Source organism: Mustela erminea, chromosome 5 (assembly GCF_009829155.1).
Source record: "Mustela erminea isolate mMusErm1 chromosome 5, mMusErm1.Pri, whole genome shotgun sequence".
Taxonomy (NCBI): Eukaryota; Metazoa; Chordata; class Mammalia; order Carnivora; family Mustelidae; genus Mustela; species Mustela erminea.
This window is the reverse complement of record NC_045618.1, coordinates 144,172,371-144,194,460: the sequence shown is the minus strand read 5'-3', so window position 1 is coordinate 144,194,460 and position 22,090 is coordinate 144,172,371. Positions and strand designations below refer to the sequence as shown.

General features: G+C 43.3%; 1 protein-coding gene across 7 annotated transcripts in view; it reads right to left on the bottom strand.

The window, feature by feature from the left end:
• Positions 1-22,050, bottom strand: part of TECPR2 (tectonin beta-propeller repeat containing 2) — a 98,125-nt gene extending 76,075 nt beyond the window's left edge. For 5 of the 7 annotated variants that reach the window (XM_032345344.1, XM_032345346.1, XM_032345347.1 and 2 more), the window contains exons 1-2: positions 21,964-22,050; positions 9,621-9,911 (exon numbers count right to left, since the gene is read on the bottom strand). In XM_032345344.1, the coding sequence (XP_032201235.1) occupies positions 9,621-9,839 (219 nt within the window). In that variant the 5' untranslated portion in view covers positions 9,840-9,911; positions 21,964-22,050. Of the gene's footprint in view, positions 1-9,620; positions 9,912-11,879; positions 12,161-21,963 lie in introns of those variants that run through there. The other 2 variants (XM_032345345.1, XM_032345350.1) reach the window with 2 other exon arrangements.
• Positions 22,051-22,090: the final 40 nt, after the last annotated feature.

Genomic DNA, 22,090 nt, shown 5'->3' with positions numbered 1-22,090 from the left:
AGGCTCCTGGGATCGAGCCCCACATCGGGCTCTCTGCTCCGAGGGGAGCCTGCTTCGTCCTCTCTCTCTGCCTGCCTCTCTACCTACTTGTGATTCTGTCTGTCAAATAAATAAGTAAAAATCTTAAAAAAAAAAAAAAAGAATAAAAAGACATAGACCATAATTCTATTCTCTATAAGGTGATGAAATATTTGAGGTTTATTTTTTATGACTGCATCAGGATACACAAAACCTCCTGTAGAACACTCAAGGCACAAAGCCACCACTGACCTTCTTTAGCAGTATTTATATTGCATAAGGTCAATCCTTCATGTGAGACATTATTTAAAAATGGAATTTTCTTCTTACCACACTGGCTTCATTAAAATACTGATCTCGCACTGTTTTTCTCCTAAGTCTGCAAACAGAGGCAGGCCTTAATAACATCGAGTACCCTACTTAAGCACTGCTAGTTTAAAATGACCCGCACAGAGACTGAGCAATCGAGGGTCTACTTATGGCCTCGTGGTGCTTGTTGTGAAGGACACAAATGACGGGCTACCTCCAGGGGCTCTCATGGTCCAGGACATGGAAAAGACTCATCACCAAATCCATGAGCCAAGCACACACGTGCAGGCGGCTCAGAGGTAGGATGCGGTCAGCTCGGACAGGTGTCTGTCAAATTAATAAATAAAATCTTTTTATTTTACTTATTTATTTTTTTAAAGATTATGTACTTATTTGGCAGACAGAGACCACAAGTAGGCAGAGAGGCAGGCAGAGAAAGGGGGAAGCAGGCTCCCCGCCGAGCAGAGAGCCCGGTGCAGGGCTCGATCCCAGGACCCTGGGATCATGACCTGAGCCGAAGGCAGAAGCTTTAACCCACTAAGCCACCCAGGTGCCCCAATAAATAAAATCTTAAAAAAAAAAAAAAAAGCACACCTTCGAAGCCACTGGGCCCTTCTCCCTGACTGCAGGCCCTCCTGTCACCAGAACCACTACCATGACATTGCGGCTAATTACGCCCTTGCCTTTCACCCCTGTACTGCAGGTGCACGTGTCCTCATGCACCACAGTGCGCAGATGTGCCCAACCTAGAGATTCAAACTGGAGAAACATCATGTGAATGGCCCTTGACCTCCCTGACCCAGATTTCTTCAGTGTCCTGGTCCCATGTCTAGTGCCCAGGGAGGGTGTCTTGTGATCACCTGATGCACACGAAGTTAGAGTTGAAGCCAAAAAGTCAATTCATCATTTTATAATGAATTAACAGTCATACAAACCAGTCATGTCGGTATGACCTGTACATTCTTCCCCCACTGGCTGACGTACATGGGAGTGCAGTAAGTGTCAGTGAAAAGGTGTCCGGATAGCACGGAGCCGTTTCTGATCAAGCTGCTGCAAGCATGAGGACAGCCATTCCAAAGAGATCACAGCTCTCAAAGGGACCCCCCGCTGCCCTACCGCATAGGTAGCTCAGTCTGATTTTTCCCACGTTGCACAGCAGACCATACACTCTCTTCCTTCAGTCATATCCTCTTTCCTTTTTTAAAAATAAAAAAGATTTTTATTTATTTGACAGAGAGAGACAGAGATCACCAGCAGGCGGGGGCGGGGGGGGGGAGCAGGCTCTGCGCTGAGCAGAGAGCCCAATGCGGGGCTCAATCCCAGGACCCTGAGATCATGACCTGAGCCAAAGGCAGAGGCTTAACCCACTGAGCCACCCAGGTGCCTTCCTCTTTCCTTTTGATATGGGGACAATTCAGTTTCATTCTGGCCTGGGGGCCACTCCTCTGTCTCTCTCTTTTTTTTTTTTTTTTAAAGATTTTATTTATTTATTTGACAGATAGAGATCACACGTAGGCAGAGAGAGAGAGGAGGAAGCAGGCTCCCCACTGAGCAGAGAGCCCAATGCGGGGCTCGATCCCAGGACCCTGGGACCATGACCTGAGCCAAAGGCAGAGGCTTTAACCCACTGAGCCACCCAGGTGTCCTCATCATGAGCTTCTTTTGATATGCCACAGCTTAACCTCCAGTTGAAGCCGCTAGCATATCAAATAACTAACAGATGTGAAATACTTAAAAATATTTAAAAAGACTCAAATAAGATACGAATTCATTAAATTTCTAAGAATTGTTTCACTTTTATCCCTCTTTTACTAACAAAGAACCATGGTTTAAAGTTTAAATAATTAGGTAACTGTTGAATGATCTACAAGTTAAACAAAAACACTGCTTTTCTAGAATAATTTCCTTTACTCCATAGGACAAACTGGAGTAGGGAACATCCACTGGACTTGCAGGAGGTCCCTAGGGCCTGGGACTCTACCACTAGAGAAGATCTAAAACGGGGGGGGGGGGGGGGGGGGATTACCTATAAAGGAAACAATTAGCCAGCAGAAGCCTGAGCAGCTGAGAGATGGTACAATACAGTTAAAGTGCCAAGATGAAAGAAGCATACGAAGTGAGGTAGGGATCAAGTTTCACTTCTCCCCAAATGCTCACATCTAAATGTCCCATACCATTTACTAAAAAACTCTAATATCACCTTTGCAAAAACTCAAGTGTTTATGAGTTATATATATGTGGATTTTCTGGCTTCTCTATTCTGTCCCATTGACCTCCTTATCTATTCCTGTGCTAATAACCACATTTGGCTTAATTACAGAAGGTCTGTAAGTCTTGTTAACCTGGTAGAGCAACGTCTCCCATCTTGCTCTTTTTCCACTAGTATCTTCACTCTTCTTGACTCATTACAGTTGCAAATACAATTTTAATAAATTATCATTAGCCAATCAACTGAAGCAATCTGTCCTAAGAAGTAGACCCGTGAGGCCCTATACTGTAATGCCACAGACATGCCAGAATTTACATCATGGGTTCCACAGGGAATGACAAGGGAAGCCATGAGTCAAATGCACTTTTGGCTGATGTGGTGAGACCAAAACACTCATTTCTGCATCACTTTAAAAAATATACCAGGTAAAAGTCAATGAAATATTCATACCATTCTGAAGCATGAGTTTTCCAACTGGAAAACACTGCAGACAATTTCCCATGCTCAGGCCGCTCCCTCCTTCCCCCTGGAGTACTTTACCCCAGATGCTATCAGCACAGCTGCGCACTGTCTTCAAGTCTCTGCTCAGCTGTCACGTGCTCAGTGAGCCCTTCCCTGAACGTCCTATTTAAAATGCAACCACTCCTGCTGGCACTCCTCACCACCCCCCAGGCTTCTCCCTTCTTGTCTGTCTGTGTGTTGACGTCTCCTCCTCATTATTAGACTCTAAGGTCCCTGAAGGCAGGGACCTTGCCTGCCATAGTCTGTATTGCTTCTCCAGGACCTAAAATGGCGCTAGTACATAGTAAGCACTGGAGAAAAACTGAATGAATTCACAGACACAGCAAGTGTGGATAAGATGCAGAAATGAGAGCTAGCATGGCTGTAGGTAGTGCAAAGGTTCTGAGGGCAAATCCATGAAATTTCCACAACTTGTTGAATGCTAAGAATAAAGATCATGCAATTACTTTCAAAACAGAATATGAGAAGCTCAGGTCAAGTTATCTTTCTGGTCTATTCTTATATATGTCACATCATATATTTAACAAGTTTATAACATTTTTATACTTGCTATTAGCTCCTCACATTTCCTTAGTGCTTTTGGCACAAGCTAGAAGAACTTTTTATGTCTCCATCTGCCCTCTCCCACTAACTGTTAGAAAAAAAGGTTTCTAAAAGCATTATTCTTGAAAACACATGACAGGCTATATTTAGCATATATAAGGTCTGCTTTCTTCTTCAGAAACATAACTTCAGTTAAAAACATGATCTTTCATCCATGCCATCCTCAGGTTTATTATAGGGTAAACTGACTTATTTTTACTTACCTTCCCATAAAATCTTAGATTTCCACTAAACAAAACTAGTTGATACCTCTCTCAGTTTTTACTTGGAAATTCCAGAGACCCTGATTCTGGTTTCTATTGTCTATTTCTATTTCTATTTCTATTGTCTATTTCTACTGTCTTCTGAATCCAGACTTCTATGGAAGCCCTGCCTTCTCTCACAGGAAGTGAGCCTAATAGTTAGGCAAGCAGCTAGGTGGCCTAGAGCAGGAATCTTACCATTTCTTTATCTGAAATACATGGCAATTGTACCACATTATTTTAAGACCCAGCCAGCTCTAGAGGTGCCTGGGTGGCTCAGTGGGTTAAAGCCTCTGGGCCTTCGGCTCAGGTCGTGATACCAGCATCCTGGCATCAAGCCCGGCATCAGGCTCTCTGCTCAGCAGGGAGCCTGCTTCCCCCTCTCTCTCTGCCTGCCTCTCTGCCTACTTGTGATCTCTGTCTCTCAAATAAATAAAATCTTTTAAAAAAAAAAAAAAAAACCCAGCCAGCTCTGAAGACAAAATGACAAGAACAACAACTTAGTTAATCCATCTCTAGATCACGTAGCTAATAACTGATAGCCAAAGCTCAGAACAGATCTTTGTGTTGTGTTTACACAAGTAATAAATGAAAACATTAACAAAAAATTCCAATAATTCCACAGTATTTAAAGAAAACAAAAAGATACCTCTTCATATTCCCTCCCTTAGCTTATCCCATTATCATTTCCCGCAGAGACTGAGAGTATCATATCATTGGATACTCAGGGATACTCTTCCAGATCTTTCCCTGTGTGTTCTATATACAGATATTTAGCTTTCCTTTCATACCCTAATAATCTAACTCCAAATTCTGTGTTCTTTCCAAAACAATTTTTATTTTGTACTTCCTTTTGTGATCTTCCACAATTCTAGGTTTGTATTCTATACTAAATGGATGCTTGAAAAACACTTTTGATAGTCAGGGCTGCTCAAGAATGGATTTTGGCCCCAGTAAAGTACATTTTTTTTCTGATTCCTCAGTAACAGAAAAAGAGCTTTAAAAAAAAAAAAAAAAAAAAAATATATATATATATATATATATATATATATATGATTTTTCCTGGAGTGCCCTCTTTGTCTGCTGGCTCCAAGAATTTGTACTAGATTCTCTCAAATTCTGGTCAACCCTGCAAAGGTTATCTAGTACATCATTTTCCTTCAAAGCTCATAGGGCTCATCATATGATAAACAGGATGCTAATTCTAGGTAAAACTATAAAATAGACAATTAGGTGTAATTGTAGTTTCATTCTAGGGAACACTAAACTTGTTCCCTTAAGTTTTTTTGAGTGTGGAGGCTGAAATTTAAAAAATAGTTATACAGTTATATTTTAAAAAAACGACAATAAACTGGTGATCAATGAGACACAAGAGAACTGGGTTGTAATGCAACCTGAGCAAGGGACCCTAGTACCTTCCATGTGGTGGAAGCCCACAAGGGTCCTGGAGCTGACACTGCCCAAGGAGCAGACCCCAGCCTACAGTGTCATGTGGGAGACCCTGTCTGCCTGTCCGGCCTTAACTCACAGCACTCCGTGTCCTGCTCTGTATTCCAGTTCCATCAAATATACTTTCTGGAACACACACACACACACACACACACACACACACTCACTCACTCCAACACTGAACCTTAATGCCAAAGATTACCTAATAGTGAATTAAAACCTAAGGGGCTGGGATGCCCGGGTGGCTCAGTCAGTTAAGCATCTATCTTCAGCTCAGGTCACAATCCTGGGGTCTTGGATGTGAGCCCCACATCAGGCTCCACACTCCACACTCAGCGGGGAGTCTGCTTCTCCCTTTGCCCCTCCCCCTGCTTGTATGCGCTCTCTCTCTCTTTCGCTCCAATAAATAAATAAAATCTTGGGGAGGAACAAAACTACTCTATAGTGTTAGTGGTCAGAAGAGCACTGATTGGGAGCCAAACCATGGAGTCTACTGGACTGTTGAAAATGTTCTATATCCTGATCTAGGTGATTACACCGATGAATACATACACTGATTCATCAAGCTGTATATCTGAGATTTGTGTATTTATGTAAATTGCACTTCAATTAAAAAGTTGAGAAAACAAAGTAAAACAGAGAAAACCTGAGAGGTCTGCTCTAATTTGAATTTGTTGAGATGTGTTTTATGCCCCAGAATATGGTCTCAGTGAATGTTCCAGGTTCACCGACGAGGAATGCATCATCAGCTGCTGCTGAGTGGAACATTCTCTAAATGTCAACTAGACAGTGTCCGTTGATGACACTGCTCAATTCTTCTATATTCTTGTTGGTTTTCTGTCAAATCCTTCTACCACTGAAAGAGGAGTGTTAAAGTCTCCAACTAGACTCGTGGATTCCTCTGTTTTTCCTTTCAGGTATGACAGCTTTTGCTTTGTATATCGTGGAGCCCTGTTGTTAAGGTACATACACATTTAAGACTGCTGTGCTTCTTGGTCAACTGGGCCTTTTACCATTATGTAACAGCTCTCTTTATCCCTGGTTATTTCTTTGCTCAAAATATTTTGGCAGTGGGGTGCCTGGGTGGCTCAGCTGGTTAAGTGTCTGCCTTCAGCTCAGGTCACGGTCCCAGGGTCCTAGGATCAAGCCCCGCGTTGGACTCCTGCTCAGCAGGGAGCCTGCTTCTCCCTCTCTCTGCCTACCGTTCTGCCTACTTGTGATCTCTCCGTCAGAAAAATAAGATCTTTTAAAAAAAAACTTTGACATTAATATAGTCATTCTGACCTTTTAATTAGTATTTACATGATATCTTTTCATCCTTTTAATTTTTACCTACCTATATTGTTAAGTTTGAATTGAGTTTCTTATGGAAAACATATAGTTTGTTCATGATTTTTTTCTCTATTCCAGTCATTTTTTTTTTTTAAGATTTTATTTATTTATTTGTCAGAGAGAGAGAGAGAGAGCGAGCACAAGCAGACAGAGTGGCAGGCAGAGGCAGAGGGAGAAGCAGGCTCCCTGCCGAGCAAGGAGCCTGATGTGGGACTTGATCGATCCCAGGACCCTGGGATCATGACCTGAGCCGAAGGCAGCCGCTTAACCAACTGAGCCACCCAGTTGTCCCATCCAGTCATTTCTTTTAACTGATATTTACAGATCATTTCCATTTAACATAACTATTGATGTGTTTTAATTAGGTTTAATTAGGTCTATCATTTTCCATGAAAAATTTTCCATGAACATTTTTAAAAATTCCATTTTGGTTTATAGTAATTTTTACTATACCATGTTTTCTAGTGGTGGGATTACAATTTTATGTATTTAACTTTCCAAAATTTATTTAGACTCAACATTTCACCTCTTCAGGTAGAATGTAGAAAACTTATCACTATAGAGTTCCCTTATAGTACAGACAATTTTATAATTTTTGCTGTCAAATTATTTCAGAGAATGCAAGAGAAGAGAAAGAGCCTGTTCTATTTACTTAGAGAGTTACTCTTCCTCTTCCTTCATTACTAACCTCCAAGTCTCCTTCCGGTATCATTTCTCTTTTGGCTAAAAGACTTCCTGACACAAGGAATTACTTCAGACCAGACCCCTGGTCCCTGGTAAAAGGGTAAACCCCATTAGTTTTCCTCCAGCTGAGAATACTTTTATTTCACCTCCTTTCCTGATAGATATTTTCACAAGGTAAAGAATTCTAAATTGACAAGTCTTTTCTTTCAGAACTTTAAAAATGTTATACCACTGTCTTTTAGCCTCCATGCTTTCTGAGGAGAAATCTTCAGTCATTCAAATCACTGTTCTCTATAAGTAATATGTCATTTTTCCATAGCTACTTTCAATATTTCTCTTTGTTTTTAACAATTTATGAGGTATCTGGGTAGGGTTTTCTTTGGTTTATGCTGTTACAAGTTTGCTGACAGATTCATAAGTCTTCCTTCTTAACTGTTTGAAGTACTGGAGAAATTTTAGATATATTAATGCATAACTATATTTTCAAAGATTAACTATGAAAAGGTCTTAAATGTTTGGGGAATTTAATCAGTCATGCGCTATTAACCAAACTAAACAAAAGCAAGAGCAACAGTTTTTATACAAGAACATTAATATAAACTCTAGAGCCAATCTGCCCAACTTCAGACAATGGTGCTATCACTTGCTGAATGCCTGACTTGGGTAAATTACTTAATTCTCGGGGTACCTGGTTGGCTCAGTGGGTTAAAGCCTATGCCTTCAGCTTAATCATGATCACAGGGTCCTGGGATTGAGCCCTGCATTGGGCTCTCTGCTCAGTAGGGAGCCTGCTTCCCCACCCCCTTCCACCTCTCTGCCTACTTGTGATCTCTGTCTGTCAAATTAAAAAAAAAAAAAAAAAATTACTTAATTCTCTATGCTTGAGTTGTTGCCCTGGTAAAGTGAGGACAATGAAACAGTATCGGGCTCATACAGTTTTTACAAGAATGAATGAGTTAATATACACAAAGGTTTAGGAGAATCCCTGGCATATAGTAAGTGTTATACGCATGCCAGAAATTTTTGTTATTTTAAATTGAGTATAAAGGCTTAAGAAAAACTCTTTGTAAGAAAGAGAGAGAGAATGTGTGGACATGCAAATGTATGAGTAGGACAGAGGGGCAGGAGAGGGAATCTTAAGCAGTCCCACACCTGGTATAGAGCCCTATGTGGGGGCTTGATCTCACGACCCTAGGATCATGACCTGAGCTGAAGTCAGGAGTCAGACACTTAACCGACTAAGCCAGCCAGGTGTCCCAAGAAAAACTAACTTTTTGAGATAAAACTTTAATAAGTTGAATATTTATTAAAAGACAAATGTTTGTAAGCATTTCACTTAAACACAAAAGCCTTGTCTTAGTCCAGAAAAGCCTACTAACCACAGAATAGAGCCCCACAAGGCCATGAGGAAGGAGCTACAAGTCGGTCACCTTTGAGTTTCTCACAAAAGCCACATACTCAATAAACGCCAGCTACTGGCTCAGTGGGTGAACTCAACGCTGATCCATCAACAGGTGTTGCCTACCAGCACCTACAATGCACGGACACGCCATGCCTGAAGTCAGCCAATAAAGAACAGAGGTCAGCTGAGATCCCAACGGCAGTGTTCTACAGAAGTGATCTTATTTAAGACGCATCTGTTCTAGGAGCTGGCCAATATTGATACCGATCCCTTTTTTATTTTTTTATTATTTTTTAAAGATTATTTATTTATTTATTTGACAGAGAGAGAGAGAGAGAGAAAGAGATATCACAAGTACACAGAGAGGCAGGCAGAGAGGCAGGCAGAGAGAGATGGGGAAGCAGGCTCCCTGCTGAGCAGAGAGCCCGACTCGGGGCTCGATCCCAGGACCTTGAGATCATGACCTGAGCTGAAGGCAGAGGCTTTAACCCACTGAGCCACCCAGGCACCCCACTAATCCCTTTTTTATAATAATTTCAGCAGAAAAACTAGAGATTATTTAACTGAGTCAATCAATGTACTTCAAAAAGAAAATACCTACTTCCAAAGTTTTCTATTACATGTTGAACACTAAAATGTTCTCTTTTAAAGTGATGCTAGATATTTGGAGGCAGGTTAAAAAAGTGTTTTTAGTTACAGTCCACTTCAATTAAAGATGGTTTTAAAGTATTGTTTGGGTGAGACACTAAGGCCAAATTAGAAGTAAATTATCCCATGCTAGAACACATGAGCATGTTAAATGTTAGCCATGGTGACTGCATGCTAAGGAGTAAAGAAAAGCAAGACTCACCTCAAAGTTGTACTTCCTCATCTGGTTGAAGTGTCTGCAGTACAGGTAGAGCATGCCGATGCTGCTGCCCACAGCAATGTAGTCCCCATTGGTATCGAGAGCTGTGAGGTAGACCACAATAGAGCGGAAGCCCTTCTGGACCTTTGTGGGAATGGCATTGAGGAGATAGTACAAGGGGCAGAACTCTCTGAATGTAATGGGCTCTGATACTGATGCCATGGCCAAGGTTGTCACAGATGATCTTCAGGCAGGAAAAAGAATGTTTACTTGGCATCTGGGGAAACCTGGGGGCTAAAGAACAAGGCATTATAATTCTTTCAACCTCTAGTCATGCCAAAAAGAAGTCATGTATAGCAGTGGGATGAAGGAACTTGAGGGTGGGTAAAATTGGACAACTGAATGGACAAAGTACCTGGTTTCATTAAGATCACTTTTGAGCATTTTAATTCAACAGGCACCGCAATGCCTATGGGCCCCTGTGATTCACAGTGTGCTACGTACTGTGGAGGAATGGGAAGAACATTAAAAACTGTTCTTATTCTCAAGCAGTTTATGATACAGCCAGGCGGGCAAAAGAAACAGTGAAGATACACAAAACCTCATGTGGTTAGTGCTAATCTGTGGGTCTTGATGAGAAGAGGAACGCAGCAATGTGGAAAGGGCTTCACTGGAAACATCCTGAACTATGAAGCCCACCAAGAGGAACGGAACATGGAAAAGAGCAACAGGAAAGACACTGTACCAGAACAATGAACCAGTCCTGATGGAGAAACACACTCACTGCTGAGACAGCAGAGAAACGTGTCCCCCAGCTGGATGTCTGCAGCCTCCCTGACATCCAGAGACTCAGTTATACAACAGTTCCACCGTGAGACCAATACCTCTTGGTGCTCTAAATTCAAACTTCCCTCAATAAGGATACTCAGTCCTCACATAGCGCAGTGTAATTTATGATGTGCTTAATCACTCGTTCAATCCTTACCTAGCTGGAAGATCAGTGGTGTCGGCCCCAACTTTGAGAGGAAGGTATTAAGGACACAAAGGTCACAAGACTTGCCCAAGACCACACAGCCAAGACCTGAATCTAGGTCTTTTCCCTCCAAGTCCTGGGCCCTTCCAATCCCAGAGTCACCGTTCTAACAGACAAGTAGCAGCTTACAGATGGGTGTCTTGTCCCTGATTCAAGCTGGAAGCGTATTTCACTCCTTCAGTTCCATGGAGACTAAGCCCCTCTAGTAAAAACTTGTTGGGATGCTGGATTTGGAACTGTGGGTTTTCTATTCCTATAGAGTTGACCAACCAACTTCCAAGTTCTCTTATAATGAAACTCCCACCCAATTCATTTTCACCCAGGAGCCCTTGCATTGGCTGTTCCTTCTACTGGAATGCTCTTTCTCCAGATGTGACTCAGATTTTGCTTCTTCTCGGCATGTAGGTCTCTGCTAAAATGTCCCCTTCTCCCAAGACCCCACCTGCCCACCCCCTAAAGTGGGCTTCCTACCACCACTGAGTACTGTCTATTCGCCTCTCCTTGCTTTGCCTTCTCACATCTCCTTTTTCTTTGCTGTTGACTGGCCATCTCTGCCTGACCCCCCCTACCATCACTGGTCCGTAAGGCTCACAGGAATAGGATCACATCTGCTTCACTCACCCTATAGTCCCCAGCATCTAGAAAAGGATCAGGCATAACAGAGGCACTCAGTAAGTATTTACTGAATAGCTGAATGAGTTATATAAAAGGAAAATTTGCAAGGAAGGAATGAGTGACAAGAATGGAAGACCAGCAAAATATCTTTACGCCACTACGGCCCCACTTCAATGCTGGAATAATAACCCCTGGATATGTATGGCATATCCAGTGTTGCAAACATTCTCAGACTCCTATTCTGTTTGATAATCACAACAGTCAATACAGTAAAGCAAGCAGGGTGATTTATGAGAGCCCTCCTAAAGGTAACAAAAAGAATCATATCCCTCTGTGATGTTTAAGAAAACTTACTTAATATACCCTTTTGTAGCAGAGACTGAAGCTCTGGGAGGTTCAGAAATGTGCCCAAGCTCCCATAGCTTTAAATGCCTAGTGCAACAGGCATCTGGATGAGAATGTTGGTTCTGCTCATACGGCAGCACAGCTCATAAACTTAGAACTTTTTAAGAGCAAGACCAATCTTTGGTTTATGCAAGTATTCCAGAAAGGTGGGCAAGGTTCACATGATACAGAAATCAAATGGAAATGAAATGGCTCTTAGGCAAACTCACGTGAGAACAGTTGCTGACAGATACCGTGGGAAAGGAGGTAGGTCATTCAAGGACATGGGACACTAACTCCAAAACACCAACAGCAGCAGCAATAACGGTAATAGCTACTGATGTTACATCACAGAAACGATCCTTAGCACACTAACTCATGACATCCTCACAACATATCCTAGGAGCTCAGGACCACTGTTACCTCCATTTCTGAGATGAGGAAACTGCTCCCATTTCAACAATCTTCTTTCCATCTTCAAGGATCAGAGAAGAATAGGAGCAGAAAAGGCTTTGTTACCTCAATGAGTCTGTGCATGCAAACACACTGATAAGTTTGCATAATTTACATAATGTTTTTAAAATGAAATCTTTTTTTATAACAGTCATAAATGCTTACTGTTAAAAAAATTGGAATATGGAAAATTACAAGGAACTAAATAAATGCCACTCATAACCACCCCGCGCTATGTACACAGACGGCTACAGACACGCAGGCACACACTCAATAAATCACAAGCACTTGCCCTGTTATTAAATTCTTCCCTAGGACGTGATTTTTCAAGACTCTATAGAAAAACTGCAGAGGACACACTGTATACATAAACCAAAAATTTCCCAACCAAAATGTTTTACTTTCTACTTTAGCAGGCAAGGCCTCCTAGGAAGCAAGTGGAAATACTAAGCAGTTCACCAATGTCAGCTGGTACAATTTTCCTCCTTTAAAAGGCATTTTCCACAAAGTAGCTTTGTCAAAATATGACATTTATATTTTAAAAATTAATCCACTTGATGTGATACTATTAACTGACAGCTCCATAATCTCTGCAAGGGGATTTCAGACTGCGGTCTGGTTCGAAGAGGGCCAGAGGATTCATCCTGAAACTCAGCTGCAGAGCAGGCACACTGTTCTAACTTGGACTGCATGTTTATTTGTGGTGGCTTAGTAGGTACTAATGGATAATATAGAAGGTCAGAGTCCCTGGAATCATCTCTTTGGCACAATCAATAATAATTCTATCAGCTTCAAAAATGTATAAGGATCCCTCCCTCACTTACCAGGTCTCAGCAGAGATTAAAAATGATCACAGGGCACCTGGGTGGCTCAGTTGGTTGAGCAGCTGCCTTTGGCTCAGGTCATGATCCCGGACTTCCAGGATCGAGTCCTGCATTGGGCTCCCAGCTCCTTGGGGAGTTGGCTTCTCCCTCTGACCTTCTCCTCTCTCATGCTCTCTCTCACTCATTCTCTCTCAAGTAAGTAAATAAAATCTTTTTAAAAAAATGACCACAAATCTGTGGCAGATAATGGGCTGTATAATCAAATTCTGAATCAGTTTTTCGAGCTGAAATCCTAGCGCTCAGCCCTGACTTCTCCTTCTCCCTCTCCTTCACCCCTACAACAACTCCTCACCTCACTCCATTCACTCTATTTCCTAACCTATATCACACCTGTCCCTTTCTCACCATCTCTGTGGCCACACCCAAGATGAAGCCATCACACATGGAACCTGAACCTCTATAGCATTCTTCTGACGGCTCTCCTGCTTCCACACCTGACCTCTAGGACCTGTGCTCTTACAAAGCAGTCAAAATGAACTCTGTGACTTCATCAAAATCAAAACCTTTTGGGGGTGCCTGGGTGGCTCAGTTGGTTAAGCAGCTGCCTTCGGCTCAGGTCATGATCTCAGGGTCCTGGGATCGAGTCCCGCATCGGGCTCCTTGCTCGGCAGGGAGCCTGCTTCTCCCTCTGCCTCTGCCTGCCTCTCTATCTGCCTGTGCTCACTCGCTCTCTCCCTCTGTCTCTGACAAATAAATAAATAAAATCTTTAAAAAAAAAAATCAAAACCTTCTGTGCTCCTAAAAAAAAAAAAACCACCCTACCAACACACTGAAAAGACAACTCACAGAACTGGGATAAATATTTATTAATCACGTATCTGATAATGCATTTGTACCCAGAATATATTAAAAAAAAAAAAAAAACCTCTTAAACCTCAATAATAAAGAAACAATTCTTAAATGGGCAAAGGATCTGAGTACACATTTCTCCAAAGAAGACATAAAAATGGCCAATAAGGGCGCCTGGGTGGCTCAGTGGGTTAAGCCGCTGCCTTCGGCTCAGGTCATGATCTCAGGGTCCTGGGATCGAGTCCCGCATCGGGCTCTCTGCTCAGCAGGGAGCCTGCTTCCTCCTCTCTCTCTCTCTGCCTGCCTCTCTGCCTACTTGTGATCTCTCTCTGTCAAATAAATAAATAAAATCTTTAAAAAAAAAATGGCCAATAAGCACAGTAAAGATGCTCACCATCATTAATCATCAGGGAGATGCAAAACAAAAGGACAATGAGCTATCACTTTAAATACTAAGATAGTTATAATAATAATAATAATAAAAAGACATAATATATATTAGCAAGAATGTAAAGAAACTGAAATCCTCATACACTGCCGGTAGAAAATAAAATGATAAGGCAGCCACTATGAAAAAGCCTAGCAGTTAAAGCAGAGTTACCACATAAACCAGCAATACAAACACAATAACACATACAGACATACATCTACACAAAAATATTATGAAGGTAATAATATTAAAAGTAAAAATATTGGGGCACCTGGGTGGCTCAGTGGGTTAAAGCCTCTGCCTTCGGCTTGGGTAATGATCCCCAGGGTCCTGGGAACAAGCCCCACGTCTGCTCTCTGCTCAGCAGGGAGCCTGTTTCCTTTCCTCTCTCTCTGCCTGCCTCTCTGCCTGCTTGTGATCTCTGCCTGTAAAATAAATAAATCTTTAAAAATTAAAAAAAAAAAAGTAAAAATGTTTAAGGGGTGCCTGGGTGGCTCAGTGGGTTAAGCCTTGGCCTTCAGCTCAGGTAATGGTCTCAGGGTCCTGGGATCGAGCCCTGTATCGTGCTCTCCGCTCAACAGGGAGCCTGGTTCCCCCTCTCTCTCTGCCGCCTCTCTGCCTAGTTGTGATCTCTGTCAAATAAATAAAATCTTTTTAAAAAAAAAAAGTAAAAATGTTTAAAAATACCAATTGTCCATCAAAATAACAGTATATCCATACAATGGGATATGAATCAGAGGAGTGAAGTTCTGATATATGCTACAACATGATGAACTTTGAAAACATGGCACTAAGTGAAAGAAGACAGACACACAAAACCACATATTGATTCCATTTATATGAAATGCTCAGAATAAGCAAACCTATACAAACAAAAAGTAAATCAGTGACTGCCTAGGATGGGAGTGGGGGTGACTGCTAAATGGTATGGGGTTTCTTTTGAGAGTAATGACAAAGTTCTTTATGGACACTGGGAAAGTTATATGCTATGGTGAGTGCTGTGAAGTGCGTAAACTTGGTGATTCACAGACCTGTACTCCTGGGGGTAATAATACATATATGTTCATTAGAAAATAAAAAAGGGGCACCTGGGTGGCTCAGTGGGTTAAGCCACTGCCTTCGGCTCAGGTCATGATCTCAGGGTTCTGGGATCGAGTCCCGCATCGGGCTCCCTGCTCAGCAGGGAGCCTGCTTCCCTCTCTCTCTCTCTGCCTGCCTCTCTGTCTACTGTGATCTCTCTCTGTCAAATAAATAAATAAAATCTTTAAAAAAAAATAAAAAAATAAAATAAAAAATTATAAAAAATATTTAAAATTTAAAAAATTGATTGTAGTGATGGTTTCATATCTCTGGGATATACTAAAAACCACTGAATTGTACACTTTAAATGGGTAAATTTTATGGTATGTAAACTATATCTCTTTAAAAAAAGGGAGGAGAAGGAGAAGAAACAGCTGTCCAACACCCATTCATCCTAAAAACTTCTGTAAACAGGAATAGAGAGGAATTTCCTCAAGCTGTCAAGGAATATTTAAAAAAAGCAACAGTTAACATCATTCTTAATAAGACACTCAAAGCTTCCCCATAAAGATCAGGTACAAGGGAAAGACCTCATGTCACCACTCCTTTCCAACATTATACTGGAGTTCCAGCTAATGCAGTAAGACAAGAAAAAGAAATAAAAAGTATACAGTTTAGGAAGGAAGAAATAAAACTCTCTTTGCTTGCAAATGACATGAGCATCTATGTAAAAAGTCTTGAAGAATCAACAAAAAACTCCTGATACTAATAAGCAATTGTATCAAGATTATACTACAACTTAACATACAAAAGCCAACTGCTTTCCTATATACCACCCACCTATGACAAATGAAATTTGAAATTAAAAATAATTCTATTTACATTAGCACTGCCCAATTGAGATACTTAAATATAAATCTAACATAATATCTATAAGATCAATATGAGGAAAACTACAAAACTCCCATGAACAAAATCAAAGAACTAAATAAATGGAAAGATATCCCATGCTCGTGGACAGGAAGATTCAATATTGTCCAGATGTGAAATCTTCCCAATTTGCTCTACAGATGTGATGCAATCCCAATCAAAATCTCAGGCAAATTATTTTGTGGATATCAACAAAACTATTCTGAAGTTTATAGAGAGAGGCAAAGAACCAAAATAGCCAACACAGTAGAAGGAGAAGAACAAAGCTAGAAGACTGATACTACCCGACTACCAAACATACTATAAAGCTATAGTAATCAAGATAGTGTGGTATTGGCAAAAGAACAAATACACCAACAGAACAAAAGAGAGAGCCCAGAAATAGACTGGCACAAATATAGTTAACTGATTCTTGACAAAGCAGCAAAGGCAATAAATGGAGTAGAGACAGTCTTTTCAGCAAATGATACTGAAACAACGGACATCCACATACCAAAAAAAAAAAAAAAAAAAGATTCTAGACACAGAACTTATACTCTTCACAAAAATTAACTCAAAATGGATCACAGGCTTAAATGTAAAGCACAAAACTATAAAGCTCCTACAAGAAAACATAGGAGAGGGGTGTCTGGGTGGCTCAGTTGGTTAAATGTCTGACTTCAGTAGTGATCTTGGAGGTCCTGGGATTGAGTCCCATGTCCGGCTCCCTGCTCAACGGAGAGCCTGCTTCTCCCTTTCCCTCTGCTGCTGCCCCTGTTTGTGCTCTCTTGCTTGTTCTCTCTCTCACTCTCTCTCTCAAATAAATAAATAAAATCTTTAAAAAATACACAAGAGAAAACATGGATGACTTTGAGTATGGTGATGACATTTTAGATGCAACACCAAAGGCATGATCCATGAAAGAAATAATTGATAAGCTAGACTTCATTAAAACTAAAAAGCTCTGCAAAAGACAATCTCAAGGGAATGAGAAGACAAGCCAGACTGGGAGAAAATATTTGCAAAAGACTTATCTGACAAAGGCCTGCTACCCACAATATACAAAGAACTCTTAAAACTCAACAATAAGAAACAACCCAATTTAAAAATGGGCCAAAGACCTAATAGACACCTCACCAGAAAAGATATACAGATGGCAAACAAGCATATGAAAAGGTGTTCTACACCATATGTCATCAGGGAAATGAAAATTAAAATGAGTTATATGCCTATTAGAACAGCCAAAATCTCCAACACTGAAAACACCAAATGCTGGTGAGGATGTGGTGCAACAGGGACTCTCATTCGTTGCTGGTGGGTATGTGAAATGGTGCAGTCACTTTGGAAGACAATGTTTTTGTTTTGTTTCGTTTTTACAAAACTAAACAATCTGGGGTGTCTAGCTGACACAGTCTGTAGAGCATGCAACTCTTGATCTTGGGGTCGTGAGTCTGAGCCCCATACCGGGCACTGAACCTACTTAAAAAAAAAAAAAATCTAATCTAAACATAATCTTATTATATCATCCAGCAATTACATTCCTTGGTATTTATCCAAAAGAGTTGCAAACTTATGTTCATATACAAACCTTCACCCAGATATTTATACCAGATTTATTCATAATTGTTAAAACTTGAAAGCAACTAAGATACCCTTTGGTAGATGAATGTATAAATAAACGACAGTATATTCAGATGATGGACTATCACTCAGTATTAAAAAGACATGGACTATAAGCCATGAAAAGAGAGAGAGGAACCTTAAATGCATATTACTAAGCGAAAAGAAGCCAATCTGAAAAGGCTACATCCTGTATTATTACAACTATGCAGCGCTCTGGAGAAGGCAAAACTATGGAGGCAGTAGATCAATGGCCGTCAGGGGCTGTGCGGGGAGGGGAAGGGATGAATAAACTAAATAAAAAAGCACAGACTTTTAGGGCAGTGAAAATACTGATACCATAATGACAGACACATGTCATTATACATTCATCTAAACCCACAGGATGTGCGTCACCAAAAGTTAGCCCATAAGTAAATGATGGACTCTGGTTGATTATGATGTGTCAGTGCAGGTTCGTCAATTGTAAAAGATGTTCTAATGTTGATACTGGGGGAGACCAAGCATGTGCAGGGATATACGAGAAATCCGCACCTTCTCTTCAACTTTCCTGTGAACCTAAAACTGCTTTGAAGAAAGTCTTTTTTTTTTTTTTTTAAATAAGAGTTCTTCCAAAGAGAAAGAGGTAGGTCTCATACTACCATCTGATTCAAAATTCCTCAGGGGTTCTCCAGTGCTCCCAGAAAAACCCAATGCCTTTCAGTGGCCTACATAAGGCTCTGCGTGGCCAGCCTTCCTGGCCCGTCCCTCACATACCTGTCCCTCCCAACCTGTCTGCCAAGCTCCTGCGGCACTGACCCACTCTCTCCCTACTCAGGCCTCTATTCCCTTTACTCCAGTGATCTTTCCTCACTTCCAAACCTGCCTTCACAAAGGGCCTCCCCGAGCACAGCGTGCAGTCCTTCGGCCCCTCCTCTCTGTCGTGTCACGGTGTGTACATCCTTCAAACTCTCATCACAAGCTTTACTCCCTTTACTTGCTAAGCAGGTTAATGATCATCACTCCTGAAAATATAAGCAACAAATGTAAACCCTGATAACCTAACAATATCTTTGGCACAGAGTAGATACTCAATAAAGACTTGCTGAATGAATAATACAATGTTAACTTCAGGTCTTACAGCAAAAGAATATTCCCCATCCAATCTTTAAAATCAACAGTGCTTCCTTGGTCACAAATGTTTCCATTAAAATGACAAGACACCACTCTGCAACATTCTTCTTCTAGTCAGGATGCTTCCCTCTCCCAGGGGTACCTACCATCAACCCCCTATATCTGCAAGGGGGTCAGTGGATCTTCATGCTGACGGACAGCACCCTAATGCCACCTCGGTGGGCAGATCTTCAAAACCGGAGCAAGGCTATCGGTACATACTCTAAATCATTCCCTCAGTACTACAGGAACCATGAGTTTCCCGAGCACTCTACAACTCAAATGGTTTAAGGACTATCTCCCAAGTCTCTAGGAAGACAATAATGTCCCTGTTGTATAGTCTATTCTTAAAGTCTGGCCACAACATCTATCATTCTTTCAAGTGTTAAAATTTCACGGCTGAGCGTAATGAGACTGAAGCAGTCATTTACCCTCCAGATTAAATTCTGTTATTTCCCTGCTGCCACATCTGTCACTGGCTAGCCAGATGAAAGCATGGGAGGAGAACATTTTTAAAAATGGTCTGGGGGCACCTGGGGGGTGGTCAGTTAAGTATCCGACTCTTGACTGCAGCTCAGGTCATGATCTAGGGTCTGGGCTCAGTGAGGTGTCTACTTGCGACTCTCTCCTCTGCCCCTCCCCCACACTCTCTCTCTTCTCAAATAAATAAAGCTTTAGAAAAACGAACGGTCTGTGTCTAGCTTGATGCCAGGCCACTCTTCCTTCCACACACTCCACAGTGCAGCTGCAAAGGGCTTCCTGCCACAGTCCCTGAACACGCCAAGACCTGTAGGCCTTTGCAAAGACCCCGTCCTCCTTTCCCGCTCCCTCCAACACACACACTGTAAGAGCTAGTTCTCCCCTAGGAGACCTTCACAGACTGCCTCGGACACTTCGTTGGTCCTTCTCGGCTCTCAGACAACATTCCGCACCTCATCATCACACAGCAGCCCATCGTTTGTTTTCCAGCTTCTCTAATGGACTCGTAGTAGTCTTCACCCATGGCCTTCTCGTCTGTATGCTTTGCGGAGCTTCCAAAGACCACCAGTGTCTGGTACAACCAGCCCTCAACCACTGTTTGTTCAATTGAGCTCTCAAAACACTATGCCAGGATTCCCCAAGGATGACAACCCAAAATACAAGACCACACTTCCTCAGTTGCAGCCACCATTTTGCAAAAGTTCACTCGTCTCTTAAGCCGAGGCCCATCCGTTTCAACTGAACACACACTTTGAACAATGGCTCACTTGTACCTCAGCAGTCGCGGAACTGTTAACTACTCCCTCCCGATTCTACCAAGCTCCTTGTGCTTTGCAATATCTAGAAATCTCTCCACGCTTGAACCAAAGCTTGTTTTCATTATACGCACAACTGTTAGCTGCTCTTTCCAAGCTCAGTCAACAGAGCTCGTCTGACGCCGTGTCCTTCCTTTCCCCCAGTTCCAGTAGCCCTCCGGTCCAAACTATACAGAAGCTAATATAAAATTTACTTCCTCAGACTCAGAAGGGTTACCCTTCTAGGAGAGGACTGGAAAACAAATCCAGCAGAGGCCCATATTCTATTGGAAAAGACAAGACTGCTACAAAATAACTTAAACCTAAGAAAGCTACTTACAGGTCACCCCTTCAGGAAGACTATCCTTATCCCATCTTCCCCACCACAGTCTCAAAGCCAGTCCTGAAAACTGAGGTAAAGCAACCCCTATACCCGCACAGGCTGGTTCTCAGGTTAGAAAGCTCCCTGAGGGCAGGGACTGGGACTACAGCATCCCTAGAACCCCGAACGTTGCTGACACACAACAGACCCCAAACAATACCTGGTGAGTGAACAAACATGGGATGTAAGCTGGGCTATCAAAAAACCCACAAGGTCAGAAGCTTATCAAGGTGCACTTTGCTGGGTGTGGAAGAGTGCAAAAAGCTTAGGAGACCAGGAGACAATGGTGACCACACAAGATAGAGGGGCTTCACTCCCAGATTCTGCTCATGCTGGGTTTACCAAAAGGGAGGCAACCCGAAGTGCAACTCATCACCCCAGCGGATAAAGCAAGCGTGGGCCCAGGCTGGGACCCCCACATTCTGCCAACAGATGGAACAGAAGGGACAGAACAGAGTAAGATTCCTGAGTCTCAGCAAGAAAGTGAGGGAGAACAAAGAGCGGGGAAGAGAAGTGTTAGCAGGGCATGTGGGTAACTGCAGCGGGGGCCGCGCCTTACTCAAGTGTGTCAGGTGCCAGGCGCTGTGCCCCTCAGCACTTACAGGCACTGACCCATTTGCTCCTCCCACCAACACAGGGGCAGAAACCATTATCATCTCCTTCTACCGACGAGGAAACAGCAGCGCAGCGAGGCGGTACCACTTGCCCCGAGCGCACAGCTAGGAAGGGGCAAGTGCTGTGACCCGAACGCGGGTCTGACTCCAGGGTACCCCATTCCTGAAGCCTCAGCACCTATTCGGCCTCCCACGCCCCAACGTAGCCCTGACCAGGGGTCCTCCGTTTACCCATTTAACGACCACCTCCTGAGCACCTACTGGGTACGTGCCAAGGTCTGTGCCGGCAGCGGCGGTGCGCGGCGGAGGGACCAGACTGGCAGGGTCGGGGGACTGAACGCAAAGTCAGCCATGAGACGCCGGCGGTGGGAGCCGCGGGCCGGCAGGCAGGGGGACGCGGCTCGGGGGACGACAGCAGAGGGATGAGGGATGACGGCGGAGGGATGAGGGACCAGGGTGCGGCAGACGCGAGCGAAGGCGCCGAGTGGGAGGAGCGAGGGCCCGGGGATGGTGTCGGCGGGCCGGCGGGGCCGACGACGCGTGGACCACCGCGGACCGCGGGCTCTTGCCGGGCGCCTCCAGGGCTATGGCATTCGGGCTCGGCCACCCGGCGCGGGCGACGCGGGGGCTGGGAACGGGGGCGAGACGGGTCGTGCGACCCTGAGGCGCCGAGGCCAGGGAAGCGCGGCCTGGGGGGGGGGGCGTGAGCGGCGGCGGGGAGACGGAGGAAGGGGCGCGGGCTGGACGGCGGGGGCAGCGGGGCCAACAGCGGCGTCGCCGGACTCACCTCCGCGGCGGCCCCTCAGGACTCGCTGGCCCGGCCCGGCCGGAGGAGGCGGGGACGGACTCCGGGCCGCGGGGGCTGCCGGGAGCCCGTTCCCCGGGCAACGGGGCCGGCTGCGCGCAGCGACGGC